The 19,035-nt window shown below is 53.1% G+C and overlaps 1 protein-coding gene across 2 annotated transcripts; it reads left to right on the top strand.

The window, feature by feature from the left end:
- The first annotated feature begins 3,660 nt into the window (after positions 1–3,660).
- On the top strand, positions 3,661–18,705 carry HEYL (hes related family bHLH transcription factor with YRPW motif like). Of its 2 annotated transcripts, none has more exons than XM_059377391.1 (5): positions 3,661–3,788; positions 10,140–10,206; positions 11,236–11,319; positions 12,560–12,641; positions 15,730–18,705. In XM_059377391.1, the coding sequence occupies exons 1-5, from the start codon at positions 3,709–3,711 to the stop codon at positions 16,401–16,403; spliced, it is 987 nt and encodes a 328-aa protein (XP_059233374.1). In that variant the 5' UTR covers positions 3,661–3,708; the 3' UTR covers positions 16,404–18,705. The 2 variants fall into 2 exon arrangements, with proteins under 2 accessions (XP_059233374.1, XP_059233375.1); XM_059377392.1 differs by lacking the exon at positions 3,661–3,788 and adding an exon at positions 9,314–9,332.
- The last annotated feature ends 330 nt before the right edge of the window (positions 18,706–19,035 follow it).

The raw sequence follows: 19,035 nt of genomic DNA, 5'->3' as shown, positions 1-19,035 counted from the left end.
ATCTGGAAGCCTTGGGATGTCCCACCATAGTTATTACTATTGCCTCCTTTCCCCTCTCAAGGGCGCCCCAGCTTTAGATGATAAGTTACATAGTTACCCTAGATAGAGACCACAGCTGACACTTGGGATTCTATTCTGAATGGGATGGCAAACCTATGGATAGTTTTGAGCAGTAAGGGACATGATCTACTGACACTTTAAAGGAGCTTGACTGAAGACTTGAAACACCCTTCTGGCTGCTGTAACACCCCACTTGGCTCTCCTCCACCTTCCTGGCTGCTCCCTCTCAGTCTCTTCTGGCAGCTCTCTCCTACTCAACGCCTAGTGTTGGGGTTTCCCTAGGCCAGTGGTGCTTTTTCCTCTAGGGGACGTTTCCTACAACACAGGGACATTTTTAAGTGGGGCAGGTGTTACTGGCACTTAGCGAGTAAAAGGCAGGGATGCGGCTAACCATCCTACAATGCACAGAACAGCTCCACACAAGAAAGAATTTTCCAGCCCCAGGAACACCTGGGTGGCTCAGTCGGTTAAGCATCTGCTTTCAGCTCAGGTCATGATCTCAGGGTCCTGGGACTGAGTCCCCCCAAGGGCACCCTGCTCTGCCCCTCCTCCCACTCAGCACACACTCTCTCTCAAAAATAAATCAGTAAGATCTTAAAAAAAAAAAAAAAAAAAGCCTAAAAGCAAAAAAGAATTTTCCAGCCCCAAAGGAGCTGAGGTTAAGTAACCCTGCACTAGATTAGCACGGTCCAAAGAAATGTAATGAGAGTTGCATAAATTTTTCTAGTAGCCAAATTTAAAAACAAACAAACAACAACAATAGCTAGGGGTGCCTGGGTGGCTCCGTCAGTTAAGCATCTGCCTTTGGCTCAGGTCATGACCACACCACTGAGCCCCATATCAGGCTCCCTGCTCAGTGGGGAGTCTGCTTCTCCCTCTGCCCCTCCCTGTCCCCTGCTTGTGCTCACACTCTCTCTCTCACAAAAATAAATGAAATCATAAAAAAAACTAAAAATAAAAGCGAAGTTAAGTTTAATTTTTTTAGTCCAATATGTGCAAAGTATTATCATCTTAACATATTAATCAATAGTAAAGACACAAATGAGATTCTTTCCTTCTTTCCTTTCTACCTTCCTTTCTTCTCTCTCTCTTTCAGTTCTGGTATGTACTTCACACTTACTGCACACAGCAATTTAGACTAGCCACGTTTCAACTGCCTAGTAGCTACATGTATCTCATGGCTATAGTACTGATGGCGTAGTTCTAGGCTTAGTACTAGATAAGAGAGCCTAACGTTTAAAAACTATACAAGGTAATAAAGCCTAATGGTTTGGTCCTGGAACCCCGTTGTCTTGTTGAATTCCAGCCCTTCCATTGAATTCCCTGTCCATTTTTTAAAGTTTGTTTTTTTTTTTTAAATTTATTTGAGAGAGAGAGAGAGAGAATGCAAGCAGAGCGAGGGGCAGAGGGAGAGAGAAAAAGTCTCAGAACAGACTACCCACTGAGTGTAGAGCCTGGTGCAGTGGCTCTATCCCAGAACCTTGAGATCATAACCTGTGCTGAAATCAAGAGTCAGATGCTCAACCAACTGAGTCACCCAGGTGCCCCTACTCCCTGTCCATTTTATTTTATTTTTAAAGATTTTATTTATTGATTTGACAGAGATCACAAGTAGGCAGAGAGGAAGGGCAGAGAGAGAGAGAGAGAGAGGAGGAGGAAGCAGGCTTCCCGCGGAGCAGAGAGCTCGATGTGGGGCTCGATCCCAGGACCGTGGGATCATGACCCAAGCTGAAGGCAAAGGCTTTAACCCACTGAGCCACCCAGGCACCCCCTGTCCATTTCAGGTATAGAGTTACTCTACCTCTCAGGGTCTTCGTTTCCTATTTTAAAGTGGGGATGACACAATATTACTACTTTATAGAGCTGTCCGGAATTAAGTGAATTAATACTTACAAAACAGTTTCAGGTGTAATAAAACTATTTAGCTAGACCTCTCTTCTATTTTCATCCACACTTTCTCTCTGGGTAATCCATCTACACCTGTAATTTTAGGTGCCACCTATTACCTAGTGACTTCCAGATTTAAATAGACCTCTTTACTGAGCTCCAGACCCCCTGTTTCACTGTGCATCCCATTTTGATGAATTGGGGCATCTCACATGAACATGTGCACAAAAGAGCCCTTCACCTTCCCCTGCAAATCCACGACACTGCCAGGCCTTGCAGTTGGAGTCCCTACACAGGGGCAGGTACCTCGTGGCATCTCTGATCTCTGCCTTTCCAGGGAATGCACAGTGCCTGGATCATGCCACTTCTATGTTGGTTGCGATTTCCACTCCACTGGTGTGTGCCCACAGAAGGTGTGTGAGCGCTAAGGGCATCTGGGGTAAGAGTCCATAGGTGTGGCTGGGGTGACCACTAGGGCCTTCTGAGAAAGCACTGCGTGTAGGTTCTGACTGTTCCTACTACCCATGTCTCAGAGTGTGTGTGAACGCGTACTTGTCCATGTGTCCATGGACATGTGTGGAAGGGGGCACAGGGATGTTATTGCCCACTACTGTAATCAAGGGTCCGCAAGCAGGTCTGGAAAGTGCAGGTATGCTCAGATGACCCAAGCAGAGGGGTGGCTTCCTCTGTGTTCTGGTGGGTGGGTGAAGGAGAGAGACTTCTCTGGGGTCTGATGCACCCCATCAAGACACTCCCGTCTCTTCCTCCCTGCCTTCCTTGAAGTCCACCTTGTAGGCTGTTCCCTTTCTGCCTCCTTCTGAGCCTTGGGAGCTCCCCTGAGGCACTGGGCCATAAGGTTGGCTGGTGAATCCCTGAGAATCTTCCTTGAGTCTCCCTTCTCAGCTGGAGTCCCTACTGAGTGAACAGTTGGCTCTGGTTGTGTGGGGGACTCAGGAAGGGAGGCTGAAGAGTACTTCTCCACCTTCTTTTTTGAGGCCCTGCCACAGCTTTGGGAATGGAGACCTCTCCTGGTGCTCTTGGCCTCTGGTAACTGGGAACTGATTCCCAGGGACACCCACCACCCCCACCAACCGGTCCAGTTCTCTTGGCCAGAGCCCCGGTACAGCCACAACTTCAGCCGTCCCTTGTGGGAGATGACAGCCGCCTCTCTCATGCTGGAGCCTCCCTCCCGCCCCGCCCCGCCCCGACACACACACACATTCCACATGCCTTGGACCCCTATGGGAAAAGCTGCCAGAGGGTTCTTGTCAAGCATCAGACCACAGCCACCCCCACCAACCTCACCAAACCCGATGTGTCTGACTCTTCCCAGAACCCCAGGAGGCAGGAGCCGACGGGCTCGACCCTTGTAGAAACTGGGGCATCCCCGAGGGGCGCCCCCAGAGACCCGCAGCGCCCCTGGTGAATCAGCGACAGACGAGGACCCCCGGCTTCCCCGGAGGTGGGCCTCCAAGGGCACCTGCCCAAGGCCACCCAGCGCGCCGCGGCCAGGGCGGCGGAGCGGAGCCGGACCTCCCAGCCGTCGGAGGGGGCGGTGACCGCCCGGGGCCTTCCCACGGCTCGGCCTGCGCGTCACCGCGGGGGCGAGGGGGCGCCGGGGCGCCGGAGCTGCGGCGCAGGAGAGGGCCCTGGGAAAGGGCGGCGGGGCCGGGGCGGGGCGGGGGCGGGGCCGGGGGCGGGGCCCCACTTCCCGGCCGGGAGCAGGCACCGTCGCTCTGAGACCCAGAGCCTGTGCTTGCCATGAAGCGGCCCAGGGAGCCCAGCGGGTCTGACAGCGAGTCCGACGGACCCATCGACGTGGGCCGCGAGGGCGAGTTGAGGTGAGGGCTGGGATGGGGATACTGGGAGTGCCTGGACGGGTTCAGCGGGCCTTAGGACTCTTTCTCCATACGGCCTCAGGAGACGCAGGTGTGGGCGAAGGCCCGCAGGTGTGTGTGTTGGGGGGAGGTGCGAGTGGGGGCACGTGTGCAGCGTGGGCCGTGACACGCACGAGTGTCTGGATCCTCTGCATTTGAGGCCCAGGGTGCCGGGATGGAAGTGGAGTTCAGCTCTGGGGTTTCATGCCCAGTTGGTGATAGTCTTTCTGTAGAAGTGCCAGGTTGAAGCTATTGGAGAGGAGTTTTCCCTGAAGATCTTAGGAAACCTTCATTGTTCCACACCCCCGCTGAGTAGGCAGAATAGCCATATTTTCTCTATTCTACCCTAGCTTGGGTGCACTTTCCATCTAGTACACAAAAGGCTCACAGCGGGGAAGGATCTCCTTCCCTTGAGCAAACTGGACTTTGGAATGAAGGTTTTGGTACCGAAGAAAATAATAGCTGACTTGCCAGTGCAGGGGCCTAGATTCCAATTCCAACACTCTTTCTAATGCACACCCTGCTGCCAATGCCTCTCAGCTCCTGGTAAATATTCTGACCTGCCTCAAACCTGTGGAACGAACTCCACCGGCACCATTCCACTTTCCCCAGTTCTGTGAACAATCCAAGCTTCAGTTTCCTCATCGGTGGAATGGGTATAAATGACAGAACCGATTCCAGGTTTACCGGGAAAATCAAATAAGATGATGCATGTATGTCACGGGCTTAGCAGAGGGCTTAGCACGTAGCAAATGTTTAATTCGTGTCACGCACCCAACATGTGATGCCCAGAGCCCTGAAAGAGCAGCAGGAACCAAGTGGGAGTCTGCAGACCCAAACCTGCCACCGACTCACCATGTGACCTTGGGCTGTTGCTTTCTCTTTCTGAGCCTGTTTCCTCATCAATAAAATAAAAGGAAGGTATGGAGTGGGAAAGGGAGGGGGGCTATCTGATCTCTCCTGACTCATCCAAACCTGACTCTCTAGAACAATTTGAAAGGGGGATTCAGTTCATCCTTAGGGATGTTTTTGAGCAGACTTTATCATTTCAGTGACTTCAGTTTTCTGAGACCAGGAGATCCTACCTCAAACACAAATCCTAGTAAAATGTTACCAGTTTCCAAGTATTTATAGCTTATAACGGGACGTAAGGTAATAGATATCCCCCTTGAATCCTGTACATTAATTGGGTTTGGGGATATATAATACAATTTCCTATGCTACTTATTAGCATTCTTAAACTGTTTAGCAGAAATTGCTATTTAGAGAAGCAATTCTCTGAGTCTGGGCCTGCTAGGAGCAAGGGAAGGGCCCAGCACCATGTGGTGGTAGTGGAGGGGGTTCTCAAATTCAATGTCATTGGGTCTTCATGAATCAGAGGCTTGAAATTGATGCCAGAGAGCTGGCTCTGTCTTCCAAGAATTTGCATTTTGGCCAGTGACCTGCCAGGTCACACAAAGACCATGGACAGAATGGAAGATGGAAGGAGAGACAGACTGTGGGCTGTGAGGGCATCCAAGCAGGGAGAGGTCACTTATACACAGAGGGATCAGGGAGGGCTTCTTGAAGGTGGTGGCATTGGGGCAACGGCCTAAAGGATCGGTGGGCAGATTTTTCCTACACGGCATTTTGTCTTTTTAGCCAGAGCCTTTTTAGTTAGAGACTGTTTAGATTCTTAAAGGAGCAGACCCTCTCAGAGCAGAGAAAGCAGTTGGACATCTGGCAGAGGCTGACTTATAGACCCCTCTTTGTAGCACTCACCAAAGGGCCCTCCCCCCAGCAGACATCAATGCTTCAATTCAGGGTGTGCTGAACGATGCCTGCTGTGGCCCAGACCCTGGGCTGGGCGTGGGGGGCCCAGATGTATCCTGCTAAGCCTCTGCCCTCGGGGAACTCTCAGAGAAGAAGAGCTTCATGTACAAAGAGAGCCAGATAAACAGTGGCAAGGGCCACAAGACTGGGGCAGCCAGGCTCCCCGGGGTCAGAGGCAGGGCGCAAATCCCCCACACTTGAAGACGTGAGAATAAGAAATACGGTGTATTCCATTGTTACTGTGGGCGTCTGCCTGGTGGCGGCATCTTGTCCCATATGAGAAAATCACCCACAGATCTCTTATCTGAACCCAGCAATCCCCAACCCCCCCAACTCCGCTGACACATGCTGGGTCCCAAAGGAGAGTACAGCTTCTCTCTCGCCTCCCCCTCTGTGAACATTCAGTGAACACCTGTCATATATCAGGCACTGGGTCGGGGCCTGTGGATCTTTCTTACATGATTTAAGGCACATGGTGGCCTTTGATGTCAGACCTGAGTTTGATTCTCACCACCATTAACATGGGCATTTCTGGACTTCAGATTTTCTTCCTTACAGCACAGGGAAGCTAATACCTACCTCACGGGGTGGGGGTGGGGGTGGCTTTGGTGAGGTAATGTTCCTAAACTGCACAGCTCCCTGATTTAGCCCAAGGTAACTTCCAACAAAGGCTGCTCTAGAAGGGGTCACCATTCAATTGGAAGCTGCCATGTTCACAAGGCAGCTTGGCCTAATGAAAAGATCAGGAGCCTGATGATTTGCTGGGCATGATTCTTTTTTTTTTTTTTTAATTTTATTTATTTATTTGACAGACAGAGATCACAAGTAGGCAGAGTGGCAGGCAGAGGGAGAGGAAGCTGAGCAGAGAGCCCATGCGGGGCTCCATCCCAGGGCCCTGGGATCATGACCTGAGCTGAAGGAAGAGGCTTTAACCACTGAGCCACCCAGGCACCCCGCTGGGCATGATTCTTAACTCTTTGTGTCTCTGTCACTCCATCTATCAAATGATTATTTTTCCTAATGTGAAATAGCCCCAGTAAGATTTAATTCACAGGGCTGTTGTGCAATAAAGGAGACAAGTGAATGTTGAAGTACTGTCTAGAACAAGGAGTACTGGCTATGGGACACACATGGTGGAGGAGGGGGTGGCAATACGGGGTACACTGGGAAGAGTACTGGCTTAAAAGCCAGGAGACTTGGCTCCAGTTCTGGAATTTCCTCTAATTTGCTGTGTGGCCTGGAACAGACCCTTCCCCTCTCAGATTTGCAAGTGGGCTCAGCGCTCCTGAAAACCCTTCACTGGGGATATCATGATTCTGCCTTTGGTTAATGCAAAATGAGTGGAGTCATCTATCTGTAAGGGTTTGGGGGGGAGTGCCCCAGGGGGCCTGAGGGTGAGTGCTGAGGGCAGTCAGGACTGGCAGCCAGACCACCTAGAATGCTGCTCCCCCCGCAACCTCACCCCGAGAGACCTCCCCAGAAATCTGGCTAGGGACCACTGAAGGTCCCTGGAGCAGATCTTGGTGGTCGGCATATCTTCTCTGGGTCCGTGAAAATCTGCCTTATTTTCAGACTGTCAGACAAGAAGCTCTCACACCTCCCCCCAGTGTCAGGGCCAGATCACAGCCTGGAAGTGAGCTCTGGTTGAGCTCTTGGGAGCTTTAAGGATAAGGGGACTGGAGGGCTATTCAGACAGACAGGAAATAGGAATTAAGGGGGAAAACAATGCTGATTTTGGAGCCAGAAGACATGGATTCCCATGCTGGCTTTGCTCTTTAGCAGCTGCTTAGGCTGGGCAAGCTGCCTTTGGTCTTCAAGCCTCAGCATCCTCATCTGTAAAATGGGGCTTTTGTTAGGCTCAAAGGAGGGAAATATACGTAGTGATGCCAAGAAAACTGTGAAATGAGGTTTGCCTGTGAGATATGGGAGTTGGGGAAGGGGATAATACTACAGAGAATGAGTGACCAGGAGAGTGGATAAAGGGATCGCAGAGCTATTGTGTCCTACAAGGGGCGTGCCAGCCTCCTACAGATGGTCCCTGAGGAGGGATCAGGCTGAGGGGCATTGACGTGCACAGTGCTAACCCAATACCCCTAGGGACTCCTTATCCAGTCGGGAGGGGGGGCAGACAAAGGTCATGTTTTAGTATCCCTTGGCTCTTGGGGCTTGTCCTGAGCATAGCTTTGTAAACAAGCTGCCCTACAGATCTCAGGATCTGGCCATCTGAGCCCTGGACCTAGCTTGCTGGGCCATTCCTCCCAGGAGCTTACCAGCCTTTCTCATCCAGATGTTTGGAAGGAGATGCCCTTTTCCAGATGTAGCTGGACAAAGCCAGGGACATAGCAGGGGGATTTGATCACTGTTGATGTGAACTCTCCTGCAACCTTCTTTCTTTGAGCACTTGATGAAAATGATCTAGCCTCTCGTGCCAAGAGGATAATTACATGGGCTGGGACCCTCCTGGTGAGCCACATAGGCCCCCATTCCACAAAGGCCTGGGAGGTAGCATTTATGGTGTCACTTCTCTGGTCCCCGGTGATGCCAAAGATGGGGGCAGGAGGAGGGAGTGCAACCATGAGCTCTGCTGTGCTCCAAGCACTGGCTGGGTACAGGGCCTGCAATGGTGAATGAGACAGACATGGTTTGTGACCTCAGGGAGCCTACGTACTTGCTGGAGAGATAGACATTAATCAAATAATCATATACATAAAAAACAAGTGGGCATCCATGCTGTGAATGCAGGATGATAGGAGAGGGTAGATCAGGGGCTATCTAATGGGAGGAGGGATGGCAAAAAAGGCTCTCCCGGGGAAGGTGGCATTTGTGTTGAGATCTGAACAGTGGTAGAAGGTACTAGCCAAGAGGCTGAGGCTTGGGGGTGGGGAGACAGGGAAGCACCAGAGAACTCTAGGCTAGGGGAACAGTATGCGCAGCCACAGGAGGAGTAGAGCGGTCACAGGCTGCAGCACACAGAGCAAAGGAGGGTTGAGTCTAGGAGGTGACAAGAGCCAGCTGGGCCACCTGGAAGATGACAGCCTTGATCCTAAAAGCATTGGGAAGGCCCTGAGGAGTTTTAAGAGGGTGACAAAATCAGATGTGTATTTAAATGATCACTAGGCCTGTTTGTAGGGGGTCAAAGGGGTGCAAAGGGACCCAGCGATAGACTCTTGCAGCAGTCCAGGTGACAGATGACAGATTTTGTCCTCTGAGCAGGAGTGGAAATAAGTAGGACAGAGGAGAGATGTATCTCACACGGAACGGGCATTTTTGGATGAGGTGGATGAGGACAGAAGAGGAATCAAAGGTAGTGGTGGCCAGGTGGCCTCACAGAGCTGGGAGATGGGGTGCCTTTGCTGAGATGGGACCCCCTGGGGAAGACAAGGGTGGTGGTGGAGCAGAGCCAAGCTCAGGGGTACATGCTCAGATGTGTGGCATTTTGCATTTGGAAATGGCAGGGGAGTCCCCTTGACTAAAGTTATTTGTTGCTAGGGCATTTCTCCCCCTGGGAGTGGAGTGTCTGGACGGCTGGGGCCTGGCTGACCATGTCCAGTCCAGCCCTGGACCTGAATGGGACCTTCGGGGTGTTGGCCAAATGAATGGCCCTCTGTGCAAACCCGAGAATCCCCTGTGTTCCGGGAGAGCCTCTGAAGCAGGAAACCGTTAGCGGAGCGAGCTGTTGGGCTGGAGAAGATATCGGTCAGTCGCGGCAGGAAAGCCGTTGCCCCCCTCCCCAGGGTGGGGGGCCGTTGCTGAACCTCTTCCCGGCAATGGGGACTCCCCGGGGTGCGAGCAAACATCCATCCTGTGCCAGGCCTGCGGAAGGGCGACCCTACGCAATGCAGGGTTGTAGCCTTCGGGGGAGGCCAGGGCAGCGTCCCGAGAGTCCGAGGGGGCCTGTGACCCAGATGCCGCCTCCCCCTCGCCCGGGCCGCGCTGCGTGGGAGGAGGCGGCAGCTGCCGGCGGGGCGGAGGGCGGGCGGCGGGCGGCGGGCGCGCCCGGCCCGTGGGAAGCGGCGGCATCTGCTCTTTCCACGCTCTTCCCAGCGGCTCCCTCTGAAACCCAACCCGCCGGCCCGGCCCCGCCGCCGCCGCCGCCCGTGCCCTCGCCCGCCCCGCCCGGGATCGGGTTGCAGGAGCGCGGCGGCCGGCTGCGGTTCCCCGACGCCCGCGGCGAGGGGCAGGGGGCGAGGCCGAGCGGATCCGGCCCAGAGCCCAGTGACCACCGCCCCCCGCCCCCCCGCCCCCGCAACCTCCACCTCAGCCGTTGCGCGACCCTGGGGCGAAACCCAGCGCAGGGGCGACTTGGCTGTGGAGCAATGGGCCCCCACCCACGCCTGCCCTGCGCCGCCTCCCAGCCTGGGAGTCTTCGACCGCTGCCGCAGAGACCACAACCAGCCTCGGAGGGGGCAGTGCCCGCCCACATCCCTGCCTCCTTCGAGTTCAGGCCGGGTCAGGGAGATGGTCCCTGAGCGCTGAAAAATCAGCCTTTCTCTTCTTCTGCAGCCAGATGGCCAGGCCGCTGTCCACCCCCAGCCCTTCGCAGATGCAAGCCAGGAAGAAACGCAGAGGGGTGAGTGTCTGTCTGGGCAGAGTTGCCCATCCAGTCTTTGCCCTGAGTCCCCAGGGTCTGGCCAGGAGAACCCAGGTCAGAAACCTCACCCCCATCCAGACTGCCTGAAGGCCAACCCTGGCTCTGCCGAGCTAGCAGAGAGACTTTGGGCAAGCCCCCTAACCTCTCCCTGCCTCATTTCTTCAGCTGTGTAACTGGGCCAGTGAGAGTGCCTGCCTCACAGGGCTATTTTGAAGATTAAATGAATTCATGTAATACACTCAGAACACCTGACACGCAGTTAGGCCTTACTGTTTATTCTGGCCTCCCCTTCTCCTGTCCAAGACCAGAACTTTCATTTCCTCTCAGCGTGCTGGGTGGGGGAACAGAAGAAGGTGGCTCCCTGACTTGCTCTCTGCCACCTCATCCCAGCCCCCACCCTCTTATGCCCCCAGGATGCAGCTGTGCCTCTGCCCTGGGCGTCCAAAGACCGGAAATGGGGCAAAGACCAGCCCTGCCACTCACTTAGGCCAACCACTTCCTTCCAGTCCTCATCTTTATCTGTAAAATGGGGGTCATAATGTCTGCCCTGCTATCAGTATTCAGCTACCAGTAGGGCGAGGTGAGAATGAGGTTGTGTGAATGAGAGAGAGGCCTTCCCAGCTGGAAGCAGTGCCTGTTCACCACCCAGCAACTGAAGGGGTAAGCTTGGCCGGCTGGAGCCCTCTGGGGCCTGCTGCGGGGCTGTGGCTGATGTCCCTGTTCTGATGGGTCAGTCTCCTGCTGTGCCTGTGGTTGAGCATTTTGAACATCACCCCTCCAGACCGCGACAAGAGATTGGAGTTCCACTCCCAGCTTTGCACTGCCTCGCTGTGTGACCTTAAGCAAGTCACTGCCCCTCTCTGAGCCTTGGTTTCCTCCCTGCTTAAGTAAGAACAGATTTCTCTTCCTCACAGAAGTATTGTGAGAGAAGATATGAGTCAGTGTCCCTCAAAGCACATTGGAAACCGGCGAAGTGCCTGTGAGTAAATTCCTGTCATTGTGTTTTAGATCATAGAGAAACGGCGCCGAGACCGCATCAACAGCAGCCTTTCTGAGTTGCGACGCTTGGTCCCCACCGCCTTTGAGAAACAGGTATGTGATATTCCTGTTGGTGCCAGAGGAAACCCTACACAGGTGGCATGTCATACTGATTGGCAGCAGCTCCTTGACGTGCTGCTGCCTCATTTGCTGATACCTGTCACCTGCTGGTATCAGCCAGGGAGAAAGGGGATAGAAATTTATATTGACTCTGGTGTCTCCAATGTTGGGGCTTTCTTTCCATCACCCCTTGACAGGAATCCTCAAAATGATCTTAAAGGGTAGAGACAATTATGCCCGTTACACAGATAAGGAAACTGAGGCACAGAGAGGTGAAGTACCTTGCACTTGATCACATACCTACGAGGTCACAGAACAGAACTGGACCACAGAACTGTGTGCCTCTAGAGCCCCCTCACCCTCTGCACTGCTGACAGTTCCAGAGCTGTTTGAAGGCGGAGCGGGCTGCTTGGGGTGTGAGCCCCCTGCCACTGCCCGTGTGGGGTAGGAGCGTGGCAGTGGGAAGGGAGTCAGATGGAGAAATCAATCAGACAGTCTCAAAGGTTCTCCACCCTGTACTCCAAGGCACGGTCATGGGTTATGTGACTTCCTTTACGCTGGTGAGAACAAGTCGGTCTTTCCAGAGGTGTTTGCTGAAATTTTCACAGGCCCAGCCATGACCTAGACCTGGTCCCTGCCCTTAGGAGTTCACGGGGAGAGTCTGACCCTCAGATTTTCCTTAGGAGACCAGGGGATGCTGGAGGCATAGCAAACATTGTTCAGGAGAAAGAACAGGGGAAGAGGAGGTACTGTGGGGCTAAGAGGGTGAGCTAGATCTTGGGCATGGCAAATGTAAAGTTGGATTCCCAGGAAAGCTGGCCTAGGAAGTTGGTCGGTCCATGGGAGTGGGATTCTGCAGATGATGCGCCAAGCCATGGAGGTTGACGAGACCTTCAGGGGAGAATGTGCAAGTGAGAAAAGGGAGCCAGTGCCCGCTGGGGAACAGCCCCATGTTAAGGTAATAGGCAGAGCAAGGTAGAAGAAGCCAGAAAAAGTCAAGGGAAGGAGGGGTTTTGGGAAGGATGCTTGGCAGTGCAGGGGTGCACGTGGACTAAAATGGGAACAGAAGAGAATCTATTCGTTTTAGAAACCTTGGCCAAAGCAGAAGGCTACCTGCAGGCCGTGGTGGAGTGGGAGGAAGATGGGGACCTGGAGCCGGTGAGGGCTGATGACTACAGGGAGGGGAGCGAGAGGTCAGCGGGAGGCCTTCACATTCTGTCTTCTGTGCACACAGGGCTCCTCCAAGCTGGAGAAGGCCGAGGTCCTGCAGATGACAGTGGACCACTTGAAAATGCTCCATGCCACTGGTGGGACAGGTACCCGTGCTTTTCTCTCCGGGGAGTCATTCATGAAACACGTATCTGGGGGCTAGGTCCTGCAGATCCATTGGTGAGCAGAGTAGACATGGTCCTTGGCCTCAAGGAGCTCACGGTCTGTGGTGGGGCTGGAGCAGGTCCAGGGGCAGCAGTCACAAAGCCTGGCTCTCTCCTTTCAGCATTGTCCTCTCTGCTGTCAGTGTCCCCATTGGTCCCCACTTTGTCCTCAACTCTGCTTCTTCCAGCCTTAGCCCTTGGAGGAGCTCATCTACACAGACTGTCCCTACAGGTTCCCCACCTTAACCCCCACCCTCCTTAAACCTTAGCCTGAATGAACTCTTTCTTACTGGGGTCCCAGTTGAAACCTTGGCAGGGGCTGCCTGAGATGTTAACCCACAACTGTTTACTGGTGTGCCTTATGGGCTAGTGCTGGGGTCCTGTGGTGTCCTTAGCAGCACTGGGACCATAGGTCATGCTCACAGTTGAAGATCCGTCGTGGGATTGAGGTAGAACCCAAATGTAACTCGTGCTGTTATTTTGGGCTGGTCCATTACTGTGAAGTCGCGGAACTGTGGCTTTAAAAAGACTTCTGGACAAATGGAAATTCTCTCTGCATGAAGCCTATGTATTTTGGCGATTTCACAATTGAGAAATCTTGAAAGCTCCGCAGACCTGGGCCACAAAGACCTAAGTCCTAAAACCTTAACTTGACCACCTTTGGAGGGGTCATTCGCATTTCAAGTGACCCAGCCTGGTGCTTCTCCAGCTTCAGTGAGCCACAGTATCCTCTGGGGACAGACAGCTACGGGCCATACCCCAGAGATGCTGAGCCAAGTGGCCTGGCCTGGAGGTTAGGAATTTGCATGTTTAGCAAACACGCACGATGACCCTGATGCAGGTGGTCACTTTGAGAACTTCTGCCAAAGGAATGCATGGCTAACAGCGAACACTTCTGATTCTAATCAACCAGTGGGGGAGAGCTCTCCAACTACATTTATGGGTATCCAATTCAAAGAAAAATAGTGACTAATATTTTGGCCAGCATTTTATCGTTTCAAAATGCTTTCACCAATATTATCTCATTTGATTTTCACAAGAATCTCGAGGTTAGGGGTTGTTGGCATCCCCCTTCTCTGGCCAAGGGCTAACGGAGGACAGGACTGGCTTAGAGCCCTGGCTTTGGGTTAGAATCCTGAATCGAATTGATTCAAATCCCATGAATTGTGAATTTGGCTCTATTACTTGCTAGCTTCATGACCTTTGACAGTGATTTAACTTCTGTGTGCCTCAGTGTTCTCATCTCTAGAACAGGAATGATAGGATTTTTCTGAGGATTAAATCAGATAATGGGAATTGAGTGCTTTATAAGAACTCAGAGTATGTTAGCTGAAGAAGAACAGCAAACGCAGAAACTGAATGGACTTACTCAAAATCACAAGTATACAGCCAAGGAAGGTCTTGCCCTCAAGGAGGCCTGACTCCAAACACGGTCTCCTGCAGAGCTGCCCGTCTGTGGGAGCCTCAGCCATTAGCCAAGGACCAGATGTTTGCAACCAGAGTCATGAGGCCAGTGCTCATTGAGGCTGGTCTGTCTTTGCACGGAGGATGGTTGGGAGAAGGGCAGGTAGAAAGGCAGTGAGAACTGAATACTTCCGTGGCCAGGCCACCTGGTCAGACCTCACTGAAACCAGTCAGATTGAGTAAGGATCCCAGCCTGGTGGCGGTGGCCACTGAGGACCAGAGTCAGGTCCTGCTTTCCTGACCACCCTGCAGGTAAGGGCACAAACTCACATGCCTCCAAGGGCCAGGCCAGTCATACACAGTTGAGCCCTGAACACAGGTTTGAATAGTGCAGGTCTACTTACATGCAGAGTTTTTACACTAAGTGGAAACATTTTGGGAGATTTGCAACTGTTTGGAAAAAAAAAAAAAAGGCACACATACCACATAGGCTCAAAATATTGAAAAAATTAAGAGAAAGTTAGGTGTGTCATGAATGCATAAAGTGAACAAAGATACAAGTCTGTTTTATCACTTACTACCTTAATATATACACACATTTATTACTGAAGTTAAAATTTAGCGGAACTTCCTCATACAAATCCTTTCAGATCATACACAGTGCCATTTGCAGCACAGAGAGATGCAGATGTAAAGATGCGGTAGAATTGTAACTGTATCAAGTTAACTGTGGTATGTACATACTATACTCCAGGAATAATTTCCTAGCTGCCTCCTGTTACTCTTGCAATGAATTCACGGGTTGCCAAGTATCTGCTTAAGACCGCAGGTGGCACGAATCATCGTGCCTGAGCTGTCCGTCTTTCCAGACTGCTATCACAGTAAAAAGTGATCTCTGGTAGTTCTCATTACTAGTAGTTTTGTGGGGAGTCAAAAGTTTACTCGGTGTTCAACTGTGCTGGGGGAGGATCGATGCCCCTAACCCCTGTGTTGTTTGAGGGTCAAGTGTAAATGAGGGCTAACTTAGAAGTCAGGGATGATTTCTGTCCACTGTTGCATTTAATTCCACCTGCACGACCCTGTGCGGCAAGTATTACTCTATGTCCATTTTACAGCCAAGGAAACTGAGGCTTAGAGAGATTAAGAGACGCATCCACAGTCAAGCCACTAGTTAAGTGGCGGAGCTGGTATTTGAACTTAGCTCTCCTGGCCTCCAGAGACCTCAGGCGACGGTATGACACTATACTGCCTTCTCTGAGGAGCCCCCCACTGACCTGCACTGAAGGCTGCTGCTGCTGCCACCTCCCATGGGCACAGGCCTTTCACGCCTGACAAGTATTCACCTAAATGACATTATCCTGGTCACCATGTTTCTTCTTTGCATTCATCATAGATTTTGATGAAAATGGTACTCCATGTTTTATCATGCTTCCTAGTTCAGTGAACTCATTGGATCCTCACAGTGTGTCCCCTCTACCCCACATAGGGGTGATTATTCCCACTTTATGGAGGTGGAGACGGGGTCTCAAAGGAGTGAGGTGGCAGGTGCAAGGTCACACAGGCCTGACCCTAGGATCTGCTCTTGGCCCTTGCCTGGCCCACACCCTCACCACACCTCGCTTTGCAGGATTCTTTGATGCCCGAGCCTTGGCAGTGGACTTCCGCAGCATCGGTTTTCGGGAGTGCCTCACCGAGGTCATCAGGTACCTGGGGGTCCTGGAAGGGCCAAGCAGCCGTGCAGACCCCGTCCGGATTCGTCTTCTCTCGCACCTCAACAGCTATGCAGCCGAGATGGAGCCTTCTCCCACGCCTGCTGGCCCCCTGGCCTTCCCTGCCTGGCCCTGGTCCTTCTTCCATAGTTGTCCAGGGCTGTCAGCCCCGAGCAACCAGCTTACTATCCTGGGAAGAGTGCCCGGTCCCATCCTGCCCAGCGCCCCCTCTCTTGCTTACCCCCTCCAGGCCCTCCGAACCGCTCCTGTGCGCAGAGCCCCTGGCACCATCCTGCCAGCCCGCAGGAATTTGCTGCCCAGTCGAGGGGCATCTTCCATGAGGAGGGCCCGTCCCTTGGAGAGACCAGCTGCCCCCCTGCCTGTAGCCCCCAGCATCAGGGCTGCCAGAAGCAGCCACACGACACCCCTTCTACGATCTTCTTCCCCTGTATCTCCTGGCATTGTGGGGTCCCCTGCTTATGTGGCTCTTCCTGCCCCCAGACCCTCTTCCCCAGGGGCATCTGGGAGGCCAGCAGGAGCTGGGCCCTGCCACTCCTGGGTCTCTGAAATCACTGAAATCGGGGCCTTCTGAGCTGGCTTCTCCCAAGGAGCGAAGAGGGTTCTTTTTCCAGGAGCTCTAAACAGTGCTGTCTTCTGCCCTGCTTCCTGACCTGGCTCCTGTCTGTGATGGCATTTCCCTTACCCATCAGAGGCCCCTTCCTCCTTTGGCCCACCTCCCCTCCTCACCGCCCATCCCAGCTTGTCGACCCAGCTCTCCTGGAGCTGTTCTGATCTCAGAGGCCTGCTCTCATTTCTTACCTGGGACAAATAAGTCCTGGGAAGGCCCCGACAAGCATTGCCCAGACCCTTTCCTGTCCCAGCACACAGAGAGCAGCAGGCACAAATCTAAGGTCTGGGAATAAAGCTTGACCCTAAAAGGCACAACAGCCTCAGGCCGGCTGCTTGTCTAGAGAGTTCAGAATCCAGTTTGTGCAGTGACTGGTTCAGCCTTCCCAGGCCCCCAGGGCTAGGACATAGTGTCTGCCTCACTTCCGGAGACTGTAACAGAGCAGGGGACACAACGTGGTCTCTGGGGAACCCCCGTCTGCTCCTGTCTACCCCACTGCAGTGGGCCACAGGACAGGAACCCCCGTCCACCGCAGCCAAAGCCTGGGGGTTAGGGGCCCAGCATGGCCTGCTCGGGTGTTCTGTCCCACTGCAGACCCCTCCCTTCCAGCTAAGCCACAGTTCCCTACATAGAGACTGGGAGGTTTCTGGGCAGCAGTAAAACTCCAAAACAGGAGGTCCTTACCAGCAGGCCTGGGACAGCCCTCCCAGACAAGAGCCGGGTTTGAGTGGAGAACACAAAGGCTCCCTGCCTCTCACCATCCTCCAGATGCCTGATCCCTGTTGGGTGCACAGTGTGGAGGGTCACATTCCCATGTGATGGCGCCCCAGGAGGAGCCCTCTTGGGATTCAGCACCAGACGTTTGTGCTGCCTGGTTTGCATCCGGCTCGCAGAGCCCAGACTGTGGGACAGCCAAGGGCTGTCAAGCTGGACAAAAATAACTGCAAGGAGGGGACGAGAGGAAGGACAGTCAGAGGCGGTTCGGCCCTTCAAGGTCACACGGTGGGTCAAGGGCCTGAGATCCTGTTCACCCAGGATACCATGCAGCTGGCTCTGCTCAGAGGCTGTTTCATGACCCAGCTCCAGCCCTGGCCACTTGTCCTCTAGCAGAGGGAGCAAATGGCCTGGCCCCCATTTCCAGTGGAACAGCAGAGATCAGACAAGATCAGGGCAGACATGGCACTGATGTTCAGCTGGACCCGTGTTGCCAGACCTGTTGTTGAAATGTAGAGCCACGTCTGTGCTTGCTGGCAAATATCTGCTTCCCTTGAGGGCTCCCAAATGCCTCCTGCCCCGTGTGGCTTTCCCCCAGGACCCTGCACTGATCAGTGCCAGGCTGACCAGAGGCTACGGCGTCCTCCGGCCGGCAATTCCTTGGTGCTCATTTGTGCCGGTTGGTAAATACTTCTTTCGAATGTCACCCCTGGGAAGATTCTTTCACTGCCGCCCTTTGATGGGACTACCCTCCCCAGAGACTAAATTGAGGAGATCCTTGGGCTCAGACATAGAATTTGCTAAAACCCTGGTGAAAGGGCCCTTTTGGAGAAATGGGACAGAGGGCAGAGATCATTTAAATGACCCAGAAATCTCTTTTGAAAACGCAAATTCCTCCAAGAGGCATGAAGAGCTAACATATTCAGTGTTCGTTCAGATTTCTGGGTTTCTGGATGCGTCTGAGACGTGCAGCCTCAGGGAGCGAGGGCAGAATCTCAGGGAGTGGGTCACCAGCCAGGGGGGCTCCTAAGGGAGACAGAGAGGGAGGGCAGGGCAAGTCAGCAGACTGCCAGGACTTGGGAGAGGGGGACAGGGGGAGGTGGCAGAAGGCAGAGCCCGACTTCACCTTTGCCATAGAGGGCGGGAAGAACGGCTGCTGTTCCTAATCATTCTCCACCCCAGCTCCCCCACCCCACAGCTCTCTCTGCTCCCAGGATACCAGGTCTGGGCTCCAGTGCCGCAGTTTTGACAACTTCATAACCTGAGAAGATGGGAAACCCATTCCCACATTGCCGGGACCCAATTGCAGAAGAATCTGTTGATACCATTGAAGGAGTTGGAAACAGCCCAGATCTTTTCAGCATCTGAGTTGATCTTGGGTTCATTTTCCCCAAGAGATGGCGGGTGGGAAAGGTGACTGTGTATTCGTTTTTGTGGTTGAGGACTTGTATCTTCTGTTTCTATTCCCAAGCCTTTCTGGTGTCCCCGACTCCTACCCCCTTGCTGGGGCTGTAGCAGACATCAAATAAAATTGTTTCAGTTCTTCTAAAAACCTCTGAAAGATTCTACTTCTTGAGATCTCTGGAGTCCATCCACTTCTCTCTGAGCCCACGGCTATCTGCTGATCTGGCCACTTCACCTGTCTGCAGATCACTACCCTCCACAAGGTCACCTTGCTTCCCTTTGCTTTGTCACTCAGTTCCCAAGGCAACCAGAGAGAGCTTTAAACGTGCAAATCATATCACACCAACCCTGGTGTAAAACCCAAGATAAAGACCAAGCTCTTCTCATCCCACCAGTCACTTCCAGCCAATTCTAATCTCATTCGCTGTGCTTCTGCCACCCTGGCTTTCCGTCATTTCCTAGACATTCTGGCCTGTCT

Source organism: Mustela nigripes, chromosome 14, assembly GCF_022355385.1.
Source record: "Mustela nigripes isolate SB6536 chromosome 14, MUSNIG.SB6536, whole genome shotgun sequence".
Classification (NCBI taxonomy): domain Eukaryota; kingdom Metazoa; phylum Chordata; class Mammalia; order Carnivora; family Mustelidae; genus Mustela; species Mustela nigripes.
Note: the sequence above shows the minus strand (reverse complement) of the source record. Positions and strands in the feature narration are given on the sequence as shown.